Source organism: Meles meles, chromosome 6, assembly GCF_922984935.1.
Source record: "Meles meles chromosome 6, mMelMel3.1 paternal haplotype, whole genome shotgun sequence".
Classification (NCBI taxonomy): domain Eukaryota; kingdom Metazoa; phylum Chordata; class Mammalia; order Carnivora; family Mustelidae; genus Meles; species Meles meles.
The window spans coordinates 41,919,605-41,947,236 of NC_060071.1; the positions used below are offsets into that span (position 1 = coordinate 41,919,605).

Below are 27,632 nucleotides of genomic sequence, written 5' to 3' on the forward strand. Positions count from 1 at the left end.
AAAGTTTATAAAGGAAAGGGAAAATTATGAGTTATGATGGTTTTACTAAAGGTTACCCAGCTGAAGTTTTATCTTGAAGGGAAACAAGACAAGTTTTAATGACTTCCTAAAAGATGAGAGAGAAGAAAGGATTAGAATGGACTGTTTTATATAGGTTAGAGAAGGCTTCTCTAAGGAAGTAACATTTGAGCAGAGACCTGAATGCTCTGACATAAGAAATCTTAATTTAGAGAGGCTAGCAAGCCTGGCGGCCTTCAGTGGGGTTAAACTTGAAGTGTTTAAAGAAAATAATAAAACTAAAAGTTTATGAAAGTTGAAGAAAACAACAGTGTTCTAATAGACTTTTAAAGCAACACAGTTAGCTAGAACATGTCTAGTTTTCTCACATGGGACTGATCCAGGATTAGAGCCTAAATCAAAGTTTAGGTGGCTAGCACATAGGACTCTCTCAGAGGAAGAATAGGATTGTTTCAAAATAAAGATTATCAGTGTGAGTTTTACTATTATTTAATATTGTTTTTTGGAATATTTTAATGAAATTACTGGTTTTCATTGAATATACTCTGATGTAGGCAAGAAGTAATTCAGGAAAGAAATGTGTCAAAAATACTATAAATGTGATTGAGTTTACAGAGAAAATTCTCTTAAGCAATGACCTCTAAAAGAATATAGTTTAGTAACAGCAGTTTTCACAAATGCTTTTAATGTTATATGGTATCTAGAAGAGATATTATAAATGAATGTATGTATGTCTGTGTGTGTATCATGTCATATACGTTAGGACCAGCAATTGAAAACTTGTACAATAAAAATACCTGGTATTGAATTTAGAGAACTAGTCAGAATGCCAAAGAAAGTAGAGGAGAAACAGCAAACTCGACATTGTATTCCATAACTGAAGTGATGAGAAAGAACTGGAAAATTGCCAGCCTTTTAACCTTTTAGAAATAACAGTGTGTATAGTTAGTGCAGGAGATCATATTCCTAAAGCAGCTTGTTCCAAATTTAAATATGTCAGCAAACTTAGTGGAATTCAAAGTATTTTAGAAATAAAACATCAGCGGTTACAAATAAGAAACCTCCTTACAATGTCATGAAAACAAAAATGGTTTAATAAAGTTTTAAGATTTTCCAAGATTCTATCTTTCTTTATGGTAAAGTTTAGCTGAACAGGATGTATGTAATATAGGAGACTGGAATATGTAAAGAGAATAACAAATTTGGAATCTGTTTTTTTACTTATCTTCTACCATATGCATTCTTCCCAGCAGTTTAATAATAGGAAAATCTGATAATTAATTGGAGTCAAGTTTTGCTGTGTTCTAGCTTTCTAATCTATAAAAATGGGTTTGCTAGAGAAAGACTAGAAGAATACTTTTTTTTTTTTTTTAAAGATTTTATTTATTTATTTGACAGAGATCACAAGTAGGCAGAGAGGCAGGCAGAGAGAGTGAGAGGGAAGCAGGCTCCCTGCCGAGCAGAGAGCCCGATGTGGGACTCGATCCCAGGACCCTGAGATCATGACCTGAGCCGAAGGCAGCGGCCTAAACCACTGAGCCACCCAGGCGCCCGAAGAATACTTTTTTTCTTCCCCTTCTTTGTGGGGTGGAGCTGGTGGAAGAATTTTCAAGAGGTGTAAAAAGTTGAGGAATTTCCATAGTAGTCCTGATTAAACCATTAGTTCTCAGACATTGGACAATAGGAGGTACATGAAAGAAGGGAAATAAAGGAGGTGAATTGCACAATTCTCCAAATTGATGCCAGGCCACAGCAAGAGGGGAGTGGAAATCAACAGAATTCAACAGTCTTACTGGGTTGAGGAGATAAAGAACAGAATTCAGAGAAGCCAAGGTGGGTCAAATTTGCAAGCAAAAAGGAGGGAATGTAGAGAAAGAGCTCAAGATCTGTAGAGGAGTTTCTTCAGGTCCTTGACTAAATACTGATCTGTATATGCTTGAGAGGAAACTTAATTTGAGACTAGGAATCACTAGGAAGGAAAATGCTGAACAATTCCTGAAACCTCACACAAAGCTAGGAATAGTTCTCCTTCCAGCCAATGAAAGTGGAAAGATCATAATAAGTGGCATTATGTAGAATCCACAGAAGGGTATTGTGTTGGTGAGGCTACTTTAGCTCTGGGCTGAAGACTCTTCTGGACCTGCCTTAACAAAGCTTAAAGACAACCCTGGAAGAGGATCACACTTGATTCCTAGTAACTTAACTGCTAACCAGAAAAAAGTCCAACATTCTTTAAAGGAATGCAACAAAATCTAGCACCCAACAAATGTGAACTTCAAATGTGAACTTACTGAACTTAAAAAAAAGGCAGGAAACTATATTCTATAACTGAGAGTAAAATTCATCAGTAGAAACAATAGAGCAGGAAATTACAGAGATGATGGAATTAGCCAACAAAGGTATTAAAATATTTGTTATAAATATACTCTATAGCTCAGAAATGTAGAGGAAAATAAGAAAGTGCAAATTGGAATTAGTAGAGATGAAAAAAATACAATACCTGAAATGAAAAATACACTGGATTGGATTAACAGAAGATTATTCACCACAGAAGATCAGTGATTTTGCAGATTTGGAAACACACTATCCTAAATGAAGATCATAGGACATCTAGCTTCTACTTAGGGTGTGGAGAGCTGCAAAAATACCATTTCCACGATTAGTGATGAGAAAAAAAGAAAAAGTCTGAAAGCTACAAAATTCTTTTTTGAACCCATCAGAAAACTGAAATTGCAAGGCAGTCATATGACCTGAATTCCAAGGAGAAGTGAGGCATATGAACTGTATTACCTATGGCAGACTGTGGGAGAGTAAGTGTTATACCAGTCACAACACAAGCAGGTAAGAAGAATTACTTAAAATTTTGAAGTTAATTGGAAGGCCAGTTTTGGACTAGCAGCATATCAGTTTGAAAGAGCTAGGGGAAGCTAACAAAAGAATAGTTCAAAAGGATTTCACACTCATCTCGAACTTTCCCCCCCAAACCTGTACTAAGTATTCACAAGGATTTGGGGGTAGAACAGGGGACTAAAGAGAATTCCTGTTGAGGGGCGCCTGGGTGGCTCAGTGGGTTAAAGCCTCTGCCTTCGGCTCAGGTCATAATCCCGGGGTCCTGGGATCGAGCCCCACATCGAGCCCCACATCGGGCTCTCTGCTCCGCGGGGAGCCTGCTTCCTCCTCTCTCTCTGCCTGCCTCTCTGCCTAGTTGTGATTTCTCTCTGTCAAATAAATTAAAAAAAAAAAAAAAAAAAAAGCCTGTTGATGTTGCCTGCAGGCATGAAGTTGCTGATCAGCTGTCACTGTGGAAACAGCAGTAAAGCATGCCAACATCCCTGGACCCTAGGTGCTGAAAGACCTAGGATAGTCAGCACAACCTGACACTCTGCTTAGGGGAGGAGAGGAAACTCACCTTAGACTTAGGATCTTAATACTGATACTAAGTGCAGGACTCCTGCCAGTCAGAGGTGAAAACTCCAACCCAGGGTCATCGAGATGTAGAGTTGAGTTTCACTCTTACAGGGAGGAAGGGATAAGGTATAAGAAAGTGACAGCAGGGGCGCCTGGGTGGCTCAGTGGGTTAAAGCTTCTCCCTTTGGCTCAGGTCATGATCCCAGGGTTCTGGGATCGAGCCCCGCATCGGGCTCTCTACTCTACGGACAGCCTGCTTCCTCCTCTCTCTCTGCCTGCCTCTCTGCCTACTTGTGATCTCTGTCTGTCAAATAAATAAATAAAATCTTAAAAAAAAAAAAAGAAAGAAAGAAAAAGAAAGTGACAGCAAAAAAAAGAAGAAGAAAGTGACAGCAGTCTACCACTGGGGGAGGGGCAAAAGCTTGGGGAGATACCAACTCTGGGGCACAAGTTTATAGGGTGGTTGAAAGCGGGAAGATGAACTACTGATACTAATAAAAGTCCTCTGCACCCCAACCATATGCTAAGCACTAGGCAAAAGTAGCCAGTCGTTAAATGGAGCTGAGGCCTCTGGTGAACTGAAGGTAACCACAGTGACAACAATTACACTCAGCTAGATTCCTGATTAGTTTGAATCATTTTTCCACACCAAAGGCCTTATATAAGAGTAGGAATGCTCATTTCCAGGCCTGAACAGTCTCTACTCTTCTACACACAGTAGTCTTGCCTTAGATCAAAATTATGAGATTTGTACATATGCAGGGGAGATAAAATGTCAAGCATCAAAATAATCAACAGGACAAGACTGAAAGGTGACTCACATTGGAACTATCAGACAAGGATTTTAAAGTAACTCTGGTTAACACATTGAAGGATCTAGTGGAAAAGGTGGATAAAAAGCACAAAGAGATGGGGAAATTTTCAGGAGATAAAATGGAAGTAATAAGTTTAATTGAAATGGGGCACCTGGGTGGCTCAGTGAGTTAAGCCTCTGCCTTCAGCTCAGGTCATAATCTCAGGGTCCTGGGATGGAGGCCTGTGTGGGGCTCTCTGCTCAGCGGGGAGCCTGCTTCCCCCTCTCTCTGCCTGCCTCTCTGCCTACTTGTGACCTCTCTCTCTGTCAAATAAATAAATAAAATCTTTAAAAAAAAAATGCTAGAATCGAAAGACCTTAGTAAAGAGAAAGAATTCCTTTGGGATCATTAGTAGGTATGATAGTTGCAGAAGAAATCAGTAAATTTAAGTATAGGGCACTATAAACCAACTAAAACACAAAGAGTAATAAAAGTTATGGAATCATGTCATACGGTCTAATATATGTATGATTAAAGGGAAAGAGAAAAATTAATAGATTGAAGAGTTTAATAACAAAATAAATACACTTGACTAGACTTACATTTTCAAACTGCTGAAAACCAACAATTAAGAGAAAATCTTCTACATAGATAGCAGTAAAAATAAACAATAACGGACATCTCTTTAAAAACTTTGCAAGGGGCACCTGAGTGGCTCAGTCTGTTAAGTATCTGCCTTTGATTCAGGTCATGATCCCAGGGTCCTGGGATCGATCTGTGCATCAGGGTCCCTGCTCATCGGGGACTCGGCTTCTCCCTCTCCCCCTCCCTTGCCCCTCCCCTTCCCCTGCTTATGTGTGCTCTCTCACACTCTCTCTATATAAAATAATTAAATAAAACCTTTAAAAAAAATAAAAACTTTGCAAGCAAAGAGGCACCTGACTGGCTCAGTTAGAAGAACATGCAACTCTTCGTCTTGGAGGGTCATGAGTTCATGATGTAGAGATTATTAAAAATAAAACAACAAAAAACAGCAACAACAAAAAACTGTCAACCCAGAATTATATATTCATTGAAAATGGGTTTTTTTTTTAATGAGGGTAAAGACTTTTTCAGATACACAGAAAGCTGAGAGAACATCCCCAGCAGACTTGACAGTACAGTAACTTTTTTTTTTAATACAGTAACGATTAAATAGAACCCTTTAGGCAGAGGGAATGTGACACTAGACAGAAACTTGGATCTACATCAGGACTCGCAGATTTTTTTTCTCTAAAGGCCCAGAAGCTTTTTAAGTCAGATAATCTCTGTCACAACTACTCAACTCCACCATTATAGCCCCAAAGCAGCCATAGACGAGACATAAACAAGTGGGTGTGCTTGTGTTTCAGTAAAACTTTATTTACAAAAAGAAGAAACAGATCAGCTTTGATTCATGGGTCATAGTATGCCAACTGCTCATCTATAAAAAGAAATGAGAGCTTCAGATAATGTAAAAATGAAAGTATAAAAGATACATTATCTCATCTTTTAAAAAGATTTTTATTTATTTGAGAGAGAACATGCAGGAGAGAGAGTAGAGGCGGGGACGGGGGAGAGGAAGAAGCAGACTCCCCACTGGGCAGGGAGCCCCGAGTGGGGCTTGATCCCAGACCCCAAGATCATGCCTGAGGCGAAGGCAGATAACCAGCTGAGCCACCCAGGTGCCCCATGTTTCTCATTTTTAATTAAACTTTAAAATAATTAAAATTATAAGCAAAAATAGTAACACTGTATGTGGGGTATCTAAATATATAAAAGTAAAATATGTGACAACATTAACTCAAAGGATGGAGGGAGAATATTTGAAGTATACTGTTGAAATATTCTTACACTATTACATAATTACTTAAAGGTAGATCCTGTTAATTAAAGATAAATTTTGTAAATTGAGAGCAAACTGGCAAATTGAGGCAGTAGGAGGGACTAAATGGAATACTCAATCCAAAAGCAGTCTGAAAAAGAAATAAAGAACAGATGAGACAAATAGAAAACATCTAACAAATTGTAGATCCAACCATATCAGTAACTGCATTAAATATAAATAGTTAAAATGAAGCAGGCAGAGACTGGAAAAAAAAAATAGCTTTTTACCTTTTATTCTTATAGATTCTTCCTCAGATGAAAAGATTTATTATCTTTTTATTTTTTTAAAGATGTTATTTTTAGGAGAGCTTGGGTGGCTCAGTCAGTTAAATGTATATACCTTTGGCTCAGGTCATGTCACAATCCCAAGGACCTGAGATCAGGCCCTACATTGGGCTCCCTGCTCAACAGGGAGTCTTCTTCCTCTCACACACCCCCCAACTCATGCTTGACTCTCTGTCTCTCTCTCTGAAATAAGTAAAATCTTTAAAAAATAAGATTTTATTTTTTAAGTACTCTCTACACACGATGTAGGGCTCAAACTCACAACCCTGAGATCAAGAGTTACGCTCTCCACTGACTAAGCCTGCCGGGCACCCTCATAGATGAAAACATTTAAACAGTGAACATCACAATATCTATTTATACACTGCTAACTCTCTATAACACCTCCTTTCTAGCTAATAAAGATGGTCTGCTCCAACTTTTATACCTTCATTTCTCTTCAAATCCCTAACTCACCTTTTCCAGTTCATGCATGCTTTCTTTGGTGAATCTTTCTCTTTATTTGAATTGTGAACAAAAACTTGTTTGTGGCTAAGTGTACAGTTAGTGCTAGAGACAGACCAACTCCTTAATGCCAAGGGAAAAGTGAGGCCATCAACCTTTAATGAAATGAAAGTCATAAAGAATTCTAAAACCTTTGAGAGTATCCAAAAGTTTCCTTTAAATTATTTCCCTGGAATCTACTTTCTTTTTTTCCTCTATTTAAGCCCTTTTCAAACACTGATATTCAAGACACACATACGGATTTTCTGGTCAGTTTATTTCATTTAAGGGGCTCCTGGATGGTTCAGTTGGCTAAGCATCTGCCTTCGCCTCGGGTCATGATCTTGGGGGCTCCTGGGATCAAGCCCTGTATTGGGCTCCCTGTTCACCAGGGAGTCTGCTTCTCCCTCCTTCTGCCCCTGCTCCCTGCTTGGTCTCTGTCTTAAATAAAATCTTTATATATATTTTTTTTTTCATTTAAAAGTAATAACTAATATCTAATTAGACCTTTTGTTTTTCATTTTTTCTAAGCATTTTATATGTCAGTACATTTTATCCTCAAAAAACCAGTGAGATGAAACTTACTGTCCCATTCCACGTTTGAGGCAAGTAAGGGACAGTGAGGTCAGGTAATAATCTTAGTAAGAAGCAGAGTGGGAATTTAAACCCAGTTTCTGTACATCCAGAGTCTCTGTTCATAATCATTTCTGCATGCCTCCTCCCTAATTTTATTATTGCAAATATTTTTCTTTTCCTCTTTTATTCTTTGGTTTCTTCCTTCATTCCTCCCTTCCACAAATATTTTACACATATATACTGTGATTTAAATTGATTTGTATAGCATTTATAATGAGTTAGTATATAAAAAATTATTTTTGAGTTATGCCCAACTCACAAATGAATTTTGGATTAATAACTCATTGAGCACTCAAGGCTAGCCTTTACCTATTTTTCAAATTGCAAAGGTAGGATGGCAGTAAATTACACGCAATACTGGAGGCTATACAATGAAAACTGAATGTGTCATATTTTACCCCCAGAATACCTATTATCTAGCAAGAATCTTATTTAAATCTTAGAACACAGAGGGGATTTAAGACTCTCTTTAATCCCATCTGTTTCAACAAAATAAAATAGTCTCCTTTCAATTGCTCTATGTCTGTATATTTTCTGTGGTTTACAAAGTATGCTTAACTTTCTGCATTATATAGGTAGAAGGTGTTGAGCCCCAGTGAGAAATTTTATTAACAGAGGTTTTCTTAATATGAATAGAATAAAGTCTTGGCAACTAAGTAGACTGACTTTAATTTGCCATATTCAACATACATTAAATATCTCAAAACGTATTAAACGAATGTATGATGAAATGCTTATACACTTCATTTTTATGACTGCACATCATTATTCCTAAAGTCCATGTATATTTTAAAGTTTTTTTTTTTTTATTACAGTCAGTTAACACACAGTGTAATACTAGTTTCTGGTGTACAGTATAGTGATTTAAAACCTGCATACGTCTCCCGGTGCTCATCACAACGAGTGCACTCCTTCAACCACATTACCTGTTTCACCCATCCCTTACCACCCCCCTTCGGGTAACCATCAGTTTGTTCTCTGTTTCTTGGTTTGCCTCTATTTCCCCCTTTGCTCATTTTTTTGTTTCTTAAATTCCACATATGAGTGAAATCATATGATATTTGCCTTCCTCTGGCTGACTTATTTCACTTCGCATAATATACTCTAGCTCCATCCACATTGTTGGAAAATGGCAAGATTTCATTCTTTTTGATGGCTGAGTAATATTCTTGTGTGTGTGTGTGTGTCTACTCACACACTATATCTTTATCCATTCATCTGTCGATGGACACTTGAGCCATTTCCATAATTTGGCTATTGTAGATAATGTTGTTGTAAACATTGAGGTGCACGTATCCCTTTGAATTAGTATTTTTGTATTTGGGTAAATACCTAGTAATGAGAGGTCCTGGAATCAAACCCCATGTCATGCTCCCTGCTCAGCAGAGAGCCTGCTTCTCTTTGTCCCTCTGCCTGCCACTCTGCCTACTTGTGCTCTCTCTGTCAAATAAATAAATAAAACGGGTTTTTTGTTGTTGGTTTTTTTTTTTTAAACCCAAAACCTAGTAATACAATTGCTGGATTGTAGGGACGTTCTGTTTTTAACTTTTTGAGGAGCTTCCATACTGTTTTCCAGAGGGGCTATACCAGTTTGCCTTCCCACCAAGAGTGCAAAAAGTTCCCCTTTCACCACATCCTCGCCAACACCCTTTGTTTTTGTATTGTTGATTTTAGCCATTCTGCAAAAAGTCCTTATATTTTTTTGCTGTTTGTCCTCTTCCTCTTACTATTGATGGTGCCCACATTTATATTCTGTCAGAAGTGGGGTGCTTAATTAATAGCAAAAATAGATAGGGATGTCAGTTTCATGAGATATTAAGACAGAAAGAGATCACCCAATCTAAATTTGCTCTACCCGATCCCATTCCCCAGGTGAAGAAACTGAGGCCTTGGGAGGTTTAACAACTTACCTGTTTCACACAGCTACTTCATGGCAGAGACAGGAATAGACCCTTCTGACTCTTCATTCCCATGCTTGTTTCATTTCACTACCCTGTTTCTGACCAGATAGTTGGTGAATGGTAGCAGCTCCATTGATTAGTTCCTTTCTTTCTATTCCAGTTCTTGCTATCAAGGGAAACTAGCTAATTAACGATCATTTGTTATCCACTATTTTGGAGTTTTCTTGTATTGTCTCTGGCTCCATATGGCTGTATGCCATGGATAGAGGCTTAGAGTAGAATCTGTCCCTGGCATGCAAACAAAACAAGTCTAAAATTCCATACCAGTGTTCCCTGAACAAGTGGCATCTGCCTTCTGGTCCCCAAGTGCCATAAAAACAGACCTCAGACATTGACTTTGCCTAGTAAAGTCATGATGTAAATTAAACAGCCAAAATACAAAAAGTTTTGAGAAAAATCACAGGAATTAACAATAATGAGCTTAATGTGCTATCATTACATGATGCAAGAAATTTTCGGAGAGAAGCATCTATACAAGGATTTGGTGGAAATAGTATGCCAGAAGGTAGTGTGTGATTACCAAGACAATTTGAAAATATGCTCCCCTCTCTTCCCCCAGCCAGATTACTTGTTGATACGACTTTTACTTGATTTTCTTTTTTTCTTTATTTTGGAGCAAAGGGAATAAACTAAGATTAAGGTGTTGAAGACTGGCTTAGTTTATTTTAGTCCCTAGAAAGTTCCAAAACATCAGCTGAATAATTTCAAGTCCTTTTTTATTTAAGAATGGAATAAACATTAAGATATAAAAGTTACTTGATTATTTTTAGAGAATATATATTCACCATATTTTATCCTGAAATGCAGCCAAAGATGAAGAGATAATTCCTAGTTCTATAATCTTTTGGCTTGCTATAAAAATGAAATGTCTTTATTTCTAAGTTCTAAACAACATGTGGTTAGTGAAGTATGGAGACATTAAGTGAGAAAACACTTAAATTCTGAACCTAAGGAAAAGCAACAATGCAATATGGATGTGAATATGTGTTCAGGGACAATTTAGAAAATGCAGTTATTAACTAAAATGTCTCAGAGAAGCAGAGTTTAGATTTTGAGTTACCTGTAATGAATACCTTGTTATATTTTTATATGCGACAAAATTGAGCCATAAAATGGCCCAGAAAGTTTTGATAAATGAAATTGATTAAAATCTTATTCTACTCTGTTCATTCATTCCTAATTTCTACCTGCCTACCCACCACAACCCCTCATATTGAATTCTGCATTTTAATGTTCTCCCTGGGCACTCTGATGGCTGAAAGGCAAAGAGACTGTTTTGTATAACCTTCTAATCCTTGTCTATGTGTTCATATTTAATGTGTGAATCTGATTTTAGGAAGGGATTGGAGAGCCTGAGGAAAAATAGCTGGATTGGTGAATGTTTGCAACCTGGACTACTTCATCTCAGGTTTTAGTCTCAAGAAGTCATTTCTAAAGCCTGTTCAAATTACCCAGGTCTGACTGTGTGCTCTTATCAAGGATAATGAGATACTTTATAGCAATTCTGCAGGAATTATTGATTAGGAAGTTGCTTGCAGTTCTGATGCCTGTCACAGGAAGTTGGTGTAGGTTTGGACGGAATAAGTGATGAGATAAAGGCTGGGTTAGAAAAGTGATTACAACTGGGAACTTGCTAATCACTGACCTCTATAGGGATCCTCTGGTTTATCACTAATCTCACGCACACTTGGCACTTTCCTGTGCTGCTGCCTCATCATTCATAGCTGTGTGAGTAATTTGGCATGGAGTGAACAAGAGGAGGGCATAGAGAGTCCAGCAGCTGTGCTTGTTGGCACTAGATATTTAAATATCTTCAATGTAGCCAGCAGCGTGCTTGGCACAAATGTTAGCCAATAATACTTAAACAAATTGTTGTGAAGAAAATAGGCAGGCATTTATGTTAAAACCCTCTCTTTCTTTTCTTTCTTTAAAAATATGTTAGTTTGAGATCCTTGCTAGATTTTTTGTGTGTAAGATTGATCAGATCGCTATGAAAATGAAGTCAGTAATACTAATAGTTAACATTGGCCTAGCTTCTTTCAGACAAGAATTTCCAGGTACTTTATAAGCATTAATTAAACTGTGCAGACCTGTGTGAGGAACATGCTACTGAGTTGATTTTCCTAAAAGAGTGAGTGGGAGCATTGATGTTAAGTGACTTGTAACTTGCCTAGTTCACTCAGTGGAAAGAAGAAAGAGCCAAGAGATTAATCCAGTAATAAGAATCCAAAGTCTCTGCTCTGTTACATACCAATTGGCATTACAGATTGCCCCACTTTGTAGGATAATGTGTTCTTGTGTTTTTCCAAGTGGTTAGTGTGATTGAAATTGTATAAAACTTGTGGTAGTGTTCATCCACAAAAAAAAAGAGGAAAAGATTCTCCACGAGCCAAAGACGGTAGGTAAATAATGATTTTGCAAAGATACTTAAGGGGGAGGAAGACAGTCTGCTCATAAAACGGTGATCTTATTTAGATTTGTGCCCAAATATTTAGATTGGCCTGTGTAGGGATTTCATATTGTTCCTCTGAAACCAGTATTTGGAAAAGTTCTCATGATTTATATGTATCAGAGTATTTGAGTTTGAAACATAGTAATGTTGATCTAGGTAACTTTTTTGAAACATCCAAGGATTCTTTTTCTAGGTTAAGTCTTTATCTTCAAAGAAAAACCAGCCTAATGCTTCACTTAAAATATAACATATGGGGTTTTTTATGTAATAGATGATGAATTTGAATTTATGAATGCAGTTCTTTATGCCTTACAAAAATGAACATTGAAACAATACTGGCTTTCAGACAAATAGGGGAACTATTTGTTCTAATTTGTGCTCTTACTCATGAAGTCAACAGTTATTTTACCCATTCATTAAAATTACTAAACTTAAGTTAGTTGTAAATTTTCAGGTGTTCACTAGACTGCTGCAGAAATAAATGCTGAGCCATCTGTATCTTCCATAATAGCTCTGTGTCTGGCCATTTCCTCATGAAAACGTTATTTTTAGTTGGTAGGAAAAGAGCACATACAGCCAGTAGAGTATTATGGGCCATGTTTCTACAGCCAGTAGATTCAGATCTACAGGAGATCTTGCAGTTTTACTGTCATATCTTGCACCTGTTATCAGCTTCCTCCAGTCACTCCTTGCTATTAACAGGATTTCTAGTAGGAAGAAGCATACAAGTAGCAGTGGAACCAGCACTGTAAATAAAGCATCTTTCACAGTGCCTTACACATAATAGCTCATCAACAAGTGCTAGTTCCTGTCACCTTGCTCACAGCAGTCTCAAGAGTGAAGAGCTCTAGATCGCTGTGAACTATAAGGAGGGTTCAGCAAAGCAGCCTGGGAGTCCTGGAGTCAGAGTTGGTCAACATAGGAATACCGTGTCTCCTGGGAGGAAGTGTGGTTTAGTTTCCCCTATGTACTCTATCCAAGTGTGTTAGATGCAAGTGGGCCTCAGTGCAGAGGCAGTAATTTCGGAGCATAGTAGCTGGAGACCTCCATCACTTATATTCTCTGAAGGAAGAGCTTTTGCAAGGTGCGTTTTCATGGCTTAGCAATTAAATATGTTAAATTGTTTTAAAGATATACACAAAAACAAATTCTTGCTTGGCTCCCAGCCTCTCAAGATGCTTTTCTGCTCCCTCTGATCTTGTCCGACTTATTCATTTTATAGATTAGGAAACTGAGACCCAGAAAAACAAGATCAGAATAGATACTTTTCTAACAGTCACTTGAAGCAAGAGAAACAGCAACATGTGCCCTTTGCGAGACCTGAAAAAAAGCAGTTACTTATGAGTAAAACCAGCATAACTGACCATGTTCTTTATCTAGAACCGGTCTTTGGAAGTTGGGTTTTGCTGCCAATCATTTTGGGGATGGTTTGTCATCCATCTCTCTCTGCAGCAGGAATAGATAGTGTCATATCATTTGATCGGTAGAGGCTGCTGAGAGGTCTGAATAGACAAAACTTACTATACTGTATTTGGGCTCCACCAAATGTGTACGTATATGATCTGAATATGGGAACTGTGTCCTCTACCTCCACTGGAAAACAGTGCAATGTGGTATGCCATTAAGAATTTGGGGCAGCAGTGGAACAGACTAGAGAGCCCAGATACAGACCCTCAACTCTATGGTCAAATAATCTTCGACAAAGAAGGAAGAAATATACAGTGGAAAAAAGACAGTCTCTTCACTAAATGGTGCTGGGAAAATTGGACAGCTATATGTAGAAGAATGAAATTCAACCATTCTCTTACACTATACGCAAAGATAAACTCGAAATGGATAAAAGACCTCAACGTGAGAAAGGAATCCATCAGAATCAGAGAGGAGACCACAGGCAGTAACCTCTTCGATATTCAGCCGCAGCAACTTCTTTCAAGATATGTTTCCAAAGGCAAAGGAAACAAAAGCAAAAAATGAATTTTTGGGACTTCATCAAGATCAAAAGCTTCTGCACAGCAAAGGAAACAGTCAACAAAACAAAGAGGCAACCCACGGAATGGGAGAAGATATTCGCAAATGATAGTACAGACAAAAGGCTGATATCCAGGATCTATAAAGAACTCCTCAAACTCAACACATACAAAACAGATAATCATGTCAAAAAATGGGCAGAAGACATGAACAGACGCTTCTCCAATGAAGACATACAAATGGCTAACAGACACATGAAAAACTGTTCATCATCACTAGCCATCAGGGAGATTGAAATCAAAACCACATTGAGATACCACCTTACACCAGTTAGAATGGCCAAAATTAACAAATGTGTGTTGGAGAGGATGTGGAGAAAGGAGAACCCTCTTACACTGTTGGTGGGAATGCAAGTTGGTACAGCCACTTTGGAAAACAGTGTGGAGTTTCCTTAAGAAATTAAAAATAGAGCTTCCCTATGACCCTGCAATTGCACTACTGGGTATTTACCCCAAAGATACAGACGTAGTGAAAAGAAGGGCCATCTGTACCCCAACGTTCATAGCAGCAATGGCTACGGTCGCCAAACTGTGGAAAGAACCAAGATGCCCTTCGATGGGCGAATGGATAAGGAAGATGTGGTCCATATACACTATGGAGTATTATGCCTCCATCAGAAAGGATGAATACCCAACTTTTGTAGCAACATGGATAGGACTGGAAGAGATTATGCCAAGTGAAATAAGTCAAGCAGAGAGTCAATTATCATACAGTTTCACTTATTTGTGGAACGTAAGAAATAACACGGAGGACATGGGGAGATGGAGAGGAGAAGTAAGTTGGGGGAAATGGGAGGGGGAGACGAACCATGAGACACTATGGACTCTGAAAAACAATCTGAGTGTTTTGAAGGGGCAGGGGTTGGGAGGTTGGGTGAGCCTGGTGGTAGGTATTATGGAGAGCATGTATTGCATGGAACGCTGGGTGTGGTATATAAACAATGAATTCTAGTACACTGAAAAGAAATTTTAAAAATAAAATAATTAATTAAAAAAATTTTTTTAAAGAATTTGGGGTCAGATAGCCCTGAATTCTGGTTCTTTTGGCTACTTACTGGTTCTGTGACCTTGGGCAAGTTATTTCTCCTCGTTAGTGAAATGGGGTCTTAATAGTACCTGCCTCAGTGAACTGGAAGAAGTTTAAAGCTACTGTTAGCATTCATCCGGATTATTTTAGTAGTGTTCAAATTCATTTGGGTTATTTCAGTAGTCTAGTAGTCTTCTAATAGGTCTACCTGCTTCTGCACTTGTTCTTCTATAATTTATTCTTCACAAGCAGTCATGATGATACTTTTTAGATGTAGAGCATCTTCAGTAAATAATACTAAGTCGGGGCGCCTGGGTGGCTCAGTGGGTGAACGCCTCTGCCTTCAGCTTGGGTCGTGATCTCAGGGTCCTGGGATCGAGCCCCGCATCGGGCTCTCTGCTCAGCCTGCTTCCTCCTCTCTCTGCCTGTCTCTCTGCCTGCTTGTGATCTCTGTCAAATAAATAAAACCTTTAAAAAAATTAAAAAAAAATAATACTAAGTCAGTTGGGTATCTCTGGAAAAACATTTGAAACAGTACACACAACAACAAAAAAAAGGGCAAGTTAGCCCATATGAAAATGAAGAATTTCTGTTTATCAAAAGACACAATTAAGAGAGTGAAAAGACAATCTACAGAAAATATTTACATAGAGACAATAAAAGCTCTTATATCAAAAATACATAAAGAACTCCAACAAATCAACAAGTAAATGACAACCCAAGAGTAAAAAAGTGAACAATATACGTGAATGGCCATTTCATTGTACAATATTTAACTGTCCAATAAACATGAACGCACAGTGATTTACTAGTAGAAACTTGGTTGCCAAAATGTCTGTTATGTCTCCCACTGCATTAATAAATAAGTCCACCACAAAAGAGCTGATTGTTCCACAAATCTCCTTACTAATAAGAATACCAGGGATATCACATAATTTTCTGCACAGGTTTTGTTTTACTCTTGGAAATTGTTTTCTGAGCACTCTTTCTCATATCCTTTGTTGCTCAACCTCTTCACTAGGACCCGGCAGTGTAATCTTGATTCCATCTTAGCATGATAGTTTTGCAAGTATTAAAACATACAGACTGCACTTGTCCCAGATCCTCTCCTCTCTAGGCTAACATCTTGATTCTTTTAGTTGATCTGATTTCTAGATTCCTCACCATTCAAAGGAAGTCACATACCTGTTTAGCAGTTACTCAACCATGTTCATTTGACATATATTAACATTATCTATATGTAGCATTCATATATAATACTTAGCAAAAAAAACCATAATACACTAACCAAAGGTGTTAGTTGTCAGACAACTGAAATAAAATAGACTTAGAGATTATTTTAATTCATCAAAATAGTTCTTATAAAAGTAATTTGAAAGAATAAAAGATAAATGTCTTCTAAATCTCAGACTGAGTATGCATTATTATATTATATTTAATTATTAAATATTATTATATTTAAAGAGTAACCAGATTTCTAAGTCCCTCAGAAATAATTAGCTCTTAATAAATGAAAGGTGAAATGAAAATGTATTCACATTTCAAAATCTAATTTGAATAGGTTAAGTATCATTTTAAAAACAAGCTATCAACTTTCTATTTCAGAAGAAACTTTTTCTCTGTAATGTTTTTAGCTTATGTTAAATTAGTTTTTTGTTTTCTCTGTTTGAATATCCTTGTGAAAGGATATTCAAGGCTTTTATATTCAAGGATTTTAATAGGCACAGGAAAGTATATTTAAAAACTCATGTTTTCTTTTTTTTTTTTTTTTAAGATTTTATTTATTTGATAGAGATCACAAGTAGGCAGAGAGGCAGGCAGAGAAAGAGGGGGAAGCAGGCTCCCTGCTGAGCAGAGAGCCCAATGCAGGGCTTGATCCCAAGACCCTAAGATCCTGACCTGAGCCGAAGGCAGAGGCTTAACCCACTGAGCCACCCAGACACCCCAAAACTTATGTTTTCTTAAATAACATGTAATTAATTAAATTGTAATTTAATTAATGTTAAATTAATTTTCATTAATTTATAATAATATATATTATAGGGGCGCCTGGGTGGCTCAGTGGGTTAAAGCCTCTGCCTTCGGCTCAGGTCATGATCCCAGGGTTCTGGGATCGAGCCCCACGTCAGGCTCTCTGCCCCGCGGAGAACCTGCTTCCTCCTCTCTCTCCCTGCCTGCCTCTCTGCCTACTTGTGATCTCTGTCTGTCAAATAAATAAATAAAATCTTTTAAAAAAAATAATAATAATATATATTATATATATTATTATATATATAAATTATAAATATATATTATTTATATATATTATATATTATATATAATATATATAATATTTATATATTATATATTATAATATAAATATTATATACATATAATATAAATATTATATATACATATATATGTATATAATATTTATATAATATATAAATAATATATATTTATATAAATATATATTATTTAATATATATAAATAATATATATTTATAATATAATAATATATAATAAATATATATTATAATATAATATTATATATTTATATATAAATATATATTATAATATATATATTATTATATATATAATATATATATAAAGGGCTAACTTGCCCTTTTTTTGTTGTGTGTACTGTTTCAATTATATATAATATATATATAATATATATAATATATATTATATATATAATATAATATATATTTATATATATTTTTATTATTATATTATATATTTTATATATTATATATTATATATATTATATATTAATATATATTAATATATTATATTAATAATATATTAATATAATATATTAATATATAATAATATATAATTATATATATGATTATAATAATTATTATGTATTTATTATTATTATGAATATATAAATATATTTATAATAATATAATAATAATAAATAAATAATATAATATAATAAATATTGATTTAATTTAATTATATATAATATATTTTATATTATATATTATTATAATATATATATAATATATAATATATTGTAATAATATATATAATATAATTTATATAGATATATTATAATATATTTATATATTAAATTGTATTATAATATATATTATAATATAATTTAATATATAAATATAATAAATATATATAAATATTTATATATTTATAATTATATATATTATATATATAATTATATATAATTTATAATAATAATATAATTTATAATAAATAAATGATAATTAAAATTGTATATGAAAGCTACACTTTATTAAAAAGAGAGCTAATATTGATCTCTTACTTTGTTCCCTTTTCTGCCTGAACAATTGAAAAAAGAAATGTTTCTTACTCTGGTACAGTTGAGTGAAAACAAAACAGACCTTGACTTGTTGTTTAAGTCTTCATTAGTTGTTTAATGTTTCAGGAAGAGGAATTTGCAAGATAGAAAGGGCCTAAGTATTTCAGCCAGTAGTAAGTTCATGGTATATTGTGATGAAAAACCAATATAGTCTTTTTTTAACTCTATGGTGTTTGTTTAAAATGTTAATATAGTTAATACATTTTCTTAAAATTGAAGACACGTTAAGGGTGCCTGGATGACTCAGTTAAGCATCCAAGTTTTGGTCTCAGGTCAGAACTTGATCTCAGGGACATGAGTTCAAACCTGTCCTGGGCTCCTAGTTAAAAAAAAAAAGGTAGCTACTGAAAATGATTTTTAATATCTCATAAACTTGTTCATTTGATGAATAAACTAATACCTTCAAACCATAAATGTGCGCTGTTCTTTATTTTCCCTTAGTAATTTGTCTGCCAATCCTTCTAATTTGGCATTTCCCTTCAGTCTCTGCCATCTTCTTGGTTCAGCAGGATTTCTGATCCCTTTTGATGAGGCACAGGAATAGCTCCAAGAGAACGGTTGAGTCCAAAATCCCTATAGATCATCTTGACTCTTACAAGCAGTCTTACTTGAAAGATATATATCCTTTGAGAGTTAGGTTTTTTGGCTTTTTATTCTATACATATATGTTGCAAATTAAAGCTCTTTATGTAGAACATGCTGCTTTATGGTGAGACAGTGAGGCAAATAGACCACATTAATTAACCTTTTCTCATTAATCTGCATTTTTATGTGTTGGCATTACTTCCTCTGAAATATGTGCTTCATCACTAATAGGCAGTAAGTGCTTTTTAAGACATGTGCTACAACATCCTAATGGGCTCTGAAATTATACCCTGAATTATTACAGTATTTTCTAATAACTAGGTTTGTTATTACAAGGATTATTTTGTATATCTAAGGAGTCACTACGTGCCAAATTTAGAGTAGCAAGATTTTATATCAGTTGGCCACTGTGGCATATAGATGTCAGTGAAAATAATCAAATATTAATTCCTGTGTCTCCCAGGTTTTTTTTTTAATTTTATGCACTGTATCAGTAGATAATTTTGAGCATCCCATTTATATGGGGAGTTTTAAAAATCAATAAACTATACATTTTTATATAATTATAAGCCTAATATCTCAGTGTAATATTTAAGTGTGGGGGGAAGTTCATATAGCCTCAATAATTTTAAATATTTTGGATAACTTGTCAGATTTAATGGTATTTTACTGTTTTTACCTCAGAATGGAGAAAAAGAATTAGCTCTGCCATTATCATTGTTTATCTGTGTCTCCATCTTTGCTATTAACATCAAACTGTGATGTTTACAGAAATCTTTTTGAGCAACATGTCTGTTAGAGACTGTTTAGTTAAAATCTATATAATATTTGTAAATTTATTGAACAGTATGTTGAAAAGCAAGTAAGCAAGAACTGCTGTCAGTATCAGCACTGTGGGACATCTACTCTCCCTCCAGACCCATACTGTTTCTGACATTTAACCATCCAATTTTGAAACTGCAGAGACTGTCCCAAAAGGAATTCTTACACATTTCTGGGAATGTAAATTGACATGATGACTTCAGAGAACAGTAAGGCAATACTTAGAAAGTTGAAGGTGTGCATCCTTTAATCCAGCAGTTCCACTTCTCTGCGTCTTTCCTAGAGAAAATCTTATGTGTATGTATCATACATGTTTTACCATTTTTCCTGATAACAAAAAAAACTAGGAGCCGTCTATTTCTCGATAAGGGAATAGATAAACTGGGGTTTTTTTGTTATAACGGGACATTTTATAGCAGTAAATATGAATGAACTAGGTGCATATTATCAACATGTATCTCAAAAGCATGTTACATGGAAATCACATTTCAAAAGGGGTGGATACTATATAATCCCATCTGTTTAAATATGTTAAACAGTAATGTATATAGTTTGGGTGCACGAATATATATTGAAAGTTTCAAAATAAACATGGGAATCATATATACTAACTCTTCGCTAATGGTTATCCTGAGGTCTGGGGTGAGAATTGAGCTGTATCTATACTTTTAATTTCTGAGAGAAAGAGGAGAGGAGAAGGAGATATATTCAGTCCGGAGGAAATAAGGGAAAATATTCTCCCTACAGAGTAGTTCATACTGTTGACTATATAGATGTCTATTCTTTTCCATTCTTTTGAATATTTTTTCAGTGTTTCAGCGGAAAGTATTTAATAAAATACATGCTATTCAATGAAAGTGTCAGGATTTGTTCAACTGACTAGAATGATAGTTTTAAAATTTTTAATTATTGGATTTTATCTTCTTGTTTCTAATTTGTTCTCTGTATTTCCAAATCACAATATAATTACTAAAATGGTCTAGTGGTTGAATTGATTGTCAATAAATGAGGACTTTTGTATACAGTTATTTTCTTTGTTTTATAGGAAAAACGTCAGAGAGAGGCTCATTTTCTCTGTACAGCAGAGACACCGGATTACCAGGCTGTCAGGTAAGTTTAAAAAATACAAAAATGAAGTCATTTTTAATACATAAATAAAAGCTTTGATAGAAGAGGTAGGAATTTATCCAATTTCAGCATTATCTGTGCCTTTAATGTGTAACTAAATGTGGTAAGATTTTAGTAACTAAAGATATGTTCTTCTCCCTCTGTTTAAAATGATTTCTCTTCCCCAATTCACCATTGTCTTTCTGTAGAAGCAACAATTATCTTCCTATCCCTTTCCAAAATTCTTATATCATTTCTGAAAATGATTTTTGCGTATTTCCTCATAAGAACAGAGCTGCTGATATATTACATGAAGAACATATGATTGTGTAGCTTTACTATCCTGTAATGTTAAACTTACTAATGTTCTAAGTGTTTTCATTTCAATCCTACACCCTAACCAATTCTATAGGCTTCCAAAAGTCTCTTTGACTTGGAAACGTTGTTTCAGTTTTTCCATATTCCTTAGCATGTTGTATTTTTACTGATGGCCATCTTCTCTGCTTATTTCCCTATATCTTTAGAGAGAATCCTGAACACTCAGTTCACCTCTAGATTCCCATCAGAACCAAGCCAAAAAGAATAGGAAGGCAGAATATATGAAATTTGTTTTCTGCTGTCTATGTGCTTTTCATGAGGTCTGCCTTAATTTTAGACATGGTCATGTCGGTCAATTTTAATTCTCATTCTAATGGTACTACTACATTTAGTATATATCCTATAATTGTGCCATTCACAGAAGACCTAGGTTCAAATCCCATCCTTACAAGTTATTGGCCAATGGTCCTAAGACAAGCCATTTAACCTTTAATCCCATCTCTGCATTGATTTCCTCATTTGAAAAATAGAATTAGCAGTTTTGTTTCATCCTACTTTATAGTTCTGTGAAGGTTAAATTCCATGTACTTGTGGAAGCATTTTACAAAATAAATCCATATTTAATTTTTTTTTTCCATTCATATAACCTACAAAACAAAAGCTATTTTGTGTTTTGGGGGGATGTTTTTTGTATTGTTGGTTGAAGTCGTTACATTCACAGTTTCATCAGGAAAGGTCATTATTGTTATTCCATCAAGTGTCCTGTATTGAATCTCTTGGAGTTCTCACTTGGCTTTAGGAAATGAGAGAATATCCTTGGCACAACCCCATCACAGGCCAGTAACTCATAACTCCAGTGGTTCTTTCCTCCTTTATTCTCTCCATCCTCTGTACATAGATTGGGAAGTGTTGTATGTGGACAGTGCATGCATGTAAGAGCGCACATGGATAAATGCCGGAGCAGAGGATGAGTTGAAACAGTGCCCAGCAGTGGTATTATAAATGGGTAACTTGCAGTGACTTTTTTTTTTTTTTTTTTTTGGTATGTTAAATCATACTTGCAAAAGACCAAAAGATTTGAGAGCCACTGTTCTAATGTTAATACTATTGCTAAATTTGAGGGGGAAACGGTTGTAAGCTCTTAGAAACTACAGCTGCATCTAATATATCAGCTAATGCTTATATTAATGAGTTTCCACTTAACATTTTTTATACTCCCTTGGCAAAAGTATTGCTATTTAGTTAGGATTAGTGGTAAGCTCTATTTATATAATTCTCAAGTTTTGAGAAGACATATCTTAACAGTTTTTCTGAAGATTAATATGTGTTTATACCAGATTTACTTCCTTTCTTCTCAGGATTTTTGTTTTTTTTAATCCAGTATAATTAACATACAGTGTTTTATTAATTTGAGTGTACAATACTAGTGGGTTTTTTTTAAGATTTTATTTATTTATTTGACTTACAGAGATCACAAGTAGGCAGAGAGGTGGACAGAGAGAGAGGAAGGGAAGCAGTCTCCCTGCTGAGCAGAGAGCCTGATGTGGGGCTCGATCCCAGGACCCTGGGATCATGACCTGAGCGGAAGGCAGAGGCTTTAACCCACTGAGCCACCCATGCGCCCCTACAATACTAGTTTTAATTCTCATATCAGAAAACTTTTTTTTTTTTTAACCTAGGTACATAGGGGGCGCCTGGGTGGCTCAGTGAGTTAAGCCTCTGCCTTCGGCTCAGGTCATGATCTCAGGGTCCTGAGATTGAGCCCCGCATCGGGCTCTCTGCTCAGCAGAGAGCCTGCTTCCCCCTCTCTCTCTGCCTCTCTGCCTACTAGTCTCTGTCTGTCAAATAAATGAATAAAAATCTTTAAAAAAAAACAAAAAAAAACAAAAACCTAGGTACATAGCACTGTAATAACAATTGCCCCTATTTACTGAGAACTGAGCCAGGCATTGAATTAAGCATGATCACATTTAATCCCTTTAACAGTACCCATTTTTCAGATTGGAAATGGATGCTCTCCAGAGGTATTAAGTAATTTGCTCAGGGGCATACATCTAGCAAGCGGTAAACTTTCTAAACACAGGGTTGATACTTTTAACTATGATATAAATACTGCAGCATAACAGTATCAGGTTCCAGGTCTGTCTCCTTACTACCCTTTCATTTTAATTTGTTTGGACGAGGAGGGACCTGGGCATTTGTATTTTAAACAAGTGCCCCAGGTGATGCTAATTCACATGTGTTGGGGATTATGCTTTGAGAAACCCAGTTCTTCTGTATTTGCCAAATATAAGCATCTACAGAGTATAAAAAAGGAAGAAACCATCAGATCACTGTTCAACAATTGTTTATAACATTTTGGAGAGATCAGGTAGGCCTGTGGAAAAGAGAAACAATGTTACCGGGATGTATGAAATGTAAAATAACAGTATTGTTATTGCAAGAAATGTAAAAATATTCAAATGAGGGAAAGATTTATTTGTAAAGTATTCACAGAACCAGTGCATGAGCCCCAAAGAGGAAGCCCAAAATTCAGTACAGAGGAGAGGTTTTATGGCGACAAAGACAGATGGCATCAGTGAAGATAGGAAGGCTCTTAAAACAAGTAAAAGAATTCCTCACTGTGAAAGGAACAATGGCCTTGCTATTTATTATTGTTACTTAGCTCTCACTATGCTGCAGTTGCTAGACAAAATAATGGATGGCACCCGCTGATTGGAGGCCTAAATAGTAAACTTGTAACTCCTATTCAAAGAAAAACCTGTATTCCAAACAGTATTTGTTATCAGGGGTCAAAGAAAACAATACACTAAAACAACAAATTGGCTGCCATTTGTCTTACATGTTCACAAGTGACATAAAAATCTTAACCACACAATGATAATAGAAGGAAATGTAAACAGTAACTGCAAAATTCTATCCAAACACCACTTTGAAACCATTTCTCTTCAACATAATTCCCAAAGGAACATTAACTCTCCTATTAATGTACATAAAATGCTGCTGACATTCTACAAAATTCAGTCTAATTTAATAATGCCTGATGGCCCTTACTTCATGTTAAGATGATGTAATAATATGTTGCTAAATGAGTCTCCTCATATTACTTTCATGGCAATCCCATAACTGATGAGCCATTAAAAGGAAACTGGTGTGGTGGTATTACTGGAAACACTGATAGATCATTCTGCAATCAAATTTTTTTAATTGACTCGACACAGAACATAGAAGCCAACATCGTTATTAACTATAGGTATAATACTGCACCATGATGTGAAAAATCCTTTTATCACAAGTTTTTCACTGATACCTGTAAAACAAGTATGTATTCAAGTAGTTTATGTAAGTTTTTCTCCAAGTGTTCGAACCCAAAAGAGGCAGGGTCTTGGTTTTTTTTCTTCGAAGAGATTTAAGTTTCATCAGCATTTAGGTATTATATGCTTTAGGAAATGACAACTTTAAATTCAGGTAGCACTTAGTTATTTGGAAATTTACCCATACCATTTGCTTATTAATCATCCTCTTTTCCCATTATAACCACTCTGACTATATACAGACATTTGATAATGAGAAAATTATAAAAGTGTCAATATATCAGGAAGATATAACAATGCTAAATGATACATAATGATAATAACTTTAGGTAAATAACCTAAGAGCTTTAAAATAAATGAAGCAAATATTGACAGAATTCAAGAGAGAAGTAAATACAAAAGTATAGTTAAATGTTTGAATATCTCTCTTAGCAATTGACAAAATAACTAGACAAAAAACTTAGTTCATTTACTATCAACTACCTTGACCTTATTAATATTTACAAAACTGTTCCCAACAAATGAAGAATATACATTCATTTTGAGGATACATGTTCTGTTCAGCAGGATTGAATCATGTGCTAATCCATAAAACTGGTGTCAAAAAATTGAAAATATTTTAAATCCTACAGCATATTGTGTGACCAGAAGAAAACTAAATTAGAAGTTAGTAAGATACTTAAGAAAACACCAAATATTTGAAAAATAAACAACCCATGTATAAATAATCTGTTGTGGTTCTAAAAAATTAGAAGGGAATTTAGAAACTATCTCTAACTGAATTATAGTGAAATATGATATAGCAAAATCTGTTGGTGCAGCTAAAACAGTGCCTAGAGGAGCGCCTGGGTGGCTCAGTGGATTAAGCCGCTGCCTTCGGCTCAGGTCATGATCTCGGGGTCCTGGGACCGAGTCCCGCATTGGGCTCTCTGCTCAGCAGGGAGCCTGCTTCTCTCTCTGCCTGCCTCTCTGTCTACTTGTGATCTCTCTCTGTCAAATAAATAAATAAATAAAAATCTAAAAAAAAAAAAAAATTAAAAAAAAAAAACAGTGCCTAGAAGAAAAGGTATAGCTTTAAGTGCTTGTATTAAAAAAAAAAAAAAGATCTGAATTACATAGCCTGAGGTTCTGCCCTAAGAACCTAGAAAATGATGCACAAAATAAATAGAAGGGTGGAAATCATACAAATAAGAGCAGGAATCAATGTAATATTACAGAATTAATAGAAAAAGTAACAAAACCAGAATAAGATGCATAAAATTAATAACTACTAGGGCTGCCTGGGTGGCCCAGTCATTAAGCGTCTGCCTTCGGCTCAGGTCATGATCTCGGGGTCTTGGGATCGAGCCCCACATCGGGCTCTCCGCTCAGTGGGGAGCCTGCTTCCTCTCTCTCTCTGTCTGCCTCTCTGCCTACTTGTGATCTCTCTCTGTCAAATAAATAAATAAAATATTTAAATAAATAAATAAATAAATAAATAATTTTAAAAATTAATACCTTCTAGCTAGACTGATTAAGACAAAGTGGGAAAGGGAAGAAGGGGAAAGAACACAATTTACCAATATCTGGGGTAGAGAGGAGGTTATCATTATAAACCATATACACATGAAAAAGATGATAAAGAAATATTGTGAATAAGTTTGACAACTTAGGTGAAATAAATTTCTTGAGAAATACTTGCCAAAGGGATAAGATAAAACAGAAAGTCTGAATAGCTGTGCATCTATTAGTGAAAATAAATTCATTTCAAAAATTCTTTACAAAGAGCGATAAGTATCAGGTAATGTATGGAATTACTGAATCACTATATTGTACACCTGAAATTAATATAACACTGTGTGTTAACTATACTGGAATTAAAGTGAAATAAAATAAGAAAGAAATGTGGGGGGACAAAAAAGTTGTGAGAGAAAACCCACAAAAAAAGCTTGAGGGTCATGGTTTCATTGGTGAATTTTTAAAAATGTTCAGGGAAAAAAAATACTAATATTATACAAACTGTTTTAGAAAATAGAGAAGGAGAAAACACTTTACAGCTCATTTTACGAGATGAGGAATAAAACCGCACACATAAGTTTGGCTGAACATTTGAAAATCAGTCAGTTTAGTTCGACACATTAACAGAAGTGAGGAGAAATACAATGTGATCATTTGCATAGATGTAGAAAAGGTATACAACAAAAATGAAATATTCATGATAAAACCTCACAGCAAACTAACCATAGAAAGCAGCCTCCTCAGTTTGATAAAAGACATAAATGAAAGGTCTATAACTAACAGCATATCTAAAGCTGAAAAGCTAAATGCCCCCCCATATTAGGAACAGGATAAGAATTTCTATTCTTATTACTTGAACTTTATGTGCTAGTATAATAAGGCAAGGAAAAAAAAAGACACAATTGGAAAAGGAATAAATTAAGCTGAATTTGCAGATGACATGTTTGTGTACATGGGAAATCTGAATGAATCATCATGAAAACTTTCAGAACTGATAAACCTTTAGCTTTTTCACTTAAAAGTCAATCTAGGGGCACCTGGGTGGCTCAGTGGGTTAAGCCTCTGCCTTCGGCTCAGGTCATGATCTCAGGGTCCTGGGATCGAGCCCCGCATCAGGCTCTCTGCTCAGCAGGAAGCCTGCTTCCCCCTCTCTCTCTGCCTGCCTCTCTGCCTACTTGTGATCTCTGTCTGTCAAATAAATAAATAAAATCTTTAAAAAAAAAAAAAGTCAATCTAAATTAAATTTCAATTAAAGTCAATCTAAAAATTAATTGTATTTCTACACACCAGAATGAACAATTAGAAAATGAAATTAACAAAAAAGTATTATTTGTAGTTACATCAGAAAGCATAAAATACTGAGGGATACATTTAGCAAAAGATTGTAAGACTTCAACGGTGAAAACTGTGAAATATTGCTGGGAGAAATCAAAGAGGATCTAAATAAATAGATAAAAATAAATAGATATGAATTGGAAAACTCAGTATTATTTAAATGTCAGTTCCATTAGGCTATAGATTTAATGTAGTCCCAATCAGGATTCTAGCAGACTTTTTTTTAGACATTGACAAGATTATTTCATCCAACTAGCTAACAGACACATGAAAAGATGCTCAACATCACTCATCATCAGTGAAATACAAATACAAATCAAAACCATGATAAGA

At 35.2% G+C, this 27,632-nt stretch overlaps 1 protein-coding gene across 6 annotated transcripts in view; it reads left to right on the forward strand.

Moving 5' to 3' along the window:
- The window catches only part of TCF12 (transcription factor 12), a 385,612-nt gene that overhangs the window by 247,816 nt on the left and 110,164 nt on the right, over positions 1-27,632 (forward strand). For all 6 annotated transcript variants that reach the window (XM_046007718.1, XM_046007720.1, XM_046007721.1 and 3 more), the window contains one exon: positions 20,774-20,838. In XM_046007718.1, the coding sequence (XP_045863674.1) occupies positions 20,774-20,838 (65 nt within the window). The remainder of the gene's footprint in view (positions 1-20,773; positions 20,839-27,632) is intronic.